Source organism: Eimeria mitis, genomic scaffold, assembly GCF_000499745.2.
Source record: "Eimeria mitis Houghton genomic scaffold, Emh_scaff3634, whole genome shotgun sequence".
Lineage (NCBI taxonomy): Eukaryota > Apicomplexa > Conoidasida > Eucoccidiorida > Eimeriidae > Eimeria > Eimeria mitis.
Window position 1 is genome coordinate 1,342 of NW_013571976.1, and position 324 is coordinate 1,665.

The following is a 324-nucleotide window of genomic DNA, read 5'->3' on the forward strand; positions in this document are numbered from 1 at the left end:
CTGCTGCTGCTGATATACTTGCTGCTGCTGCTGATATACTTGCTGCTGCTGCTCATATACTTGCTGCTGTTGCTGCTGCTGCTGCTGCTGCTGCTTCTGTTGTTGTTGTTGATACGTTTGCTGCTGCTTTCGCTGCAGCATCCGTTGCTGCGTCTACAGCACAACAAAGCAGCGCTCTGCTGCTGCCGCCGTTCTTGCTGCAGCAAAAGCAGCAGCAACAGCAGCAGCAGCAGCAGCAGCAGCAGCTGGTGCAGCTGCTGCTGCTGCTGCTGCTGCTGTTTTTAGTTGTTAGAATGATCCAGGGCGGTGAGAGACTGCTGCAGC

At 54.9% G+C, this 324-nt stretch overlaps 1 protein-coding gene across 1 annotated transcript in view; it reads right to left on the minus strand.

The window, feature by feature from the left end:
• The window catches only part of EMH_0068030 (uncharacterized protein), a gene marked incomplete at both ends in the record, with an annotated part of 5,344 nt that overhangs the window by 290 nt on the left and 4,730 nt on the right, over positions 1-324 (minus strand). Inside the window, one exon of the mRNA XM_013498686.1 lies at positions 61-153. Within this exon, the coding sequence (XP_013354140.1) occupies positions 61-153 (93 nt within the window). The remainder of the gene's footprint in view (positions 1-60; positions 154-324) is intronic.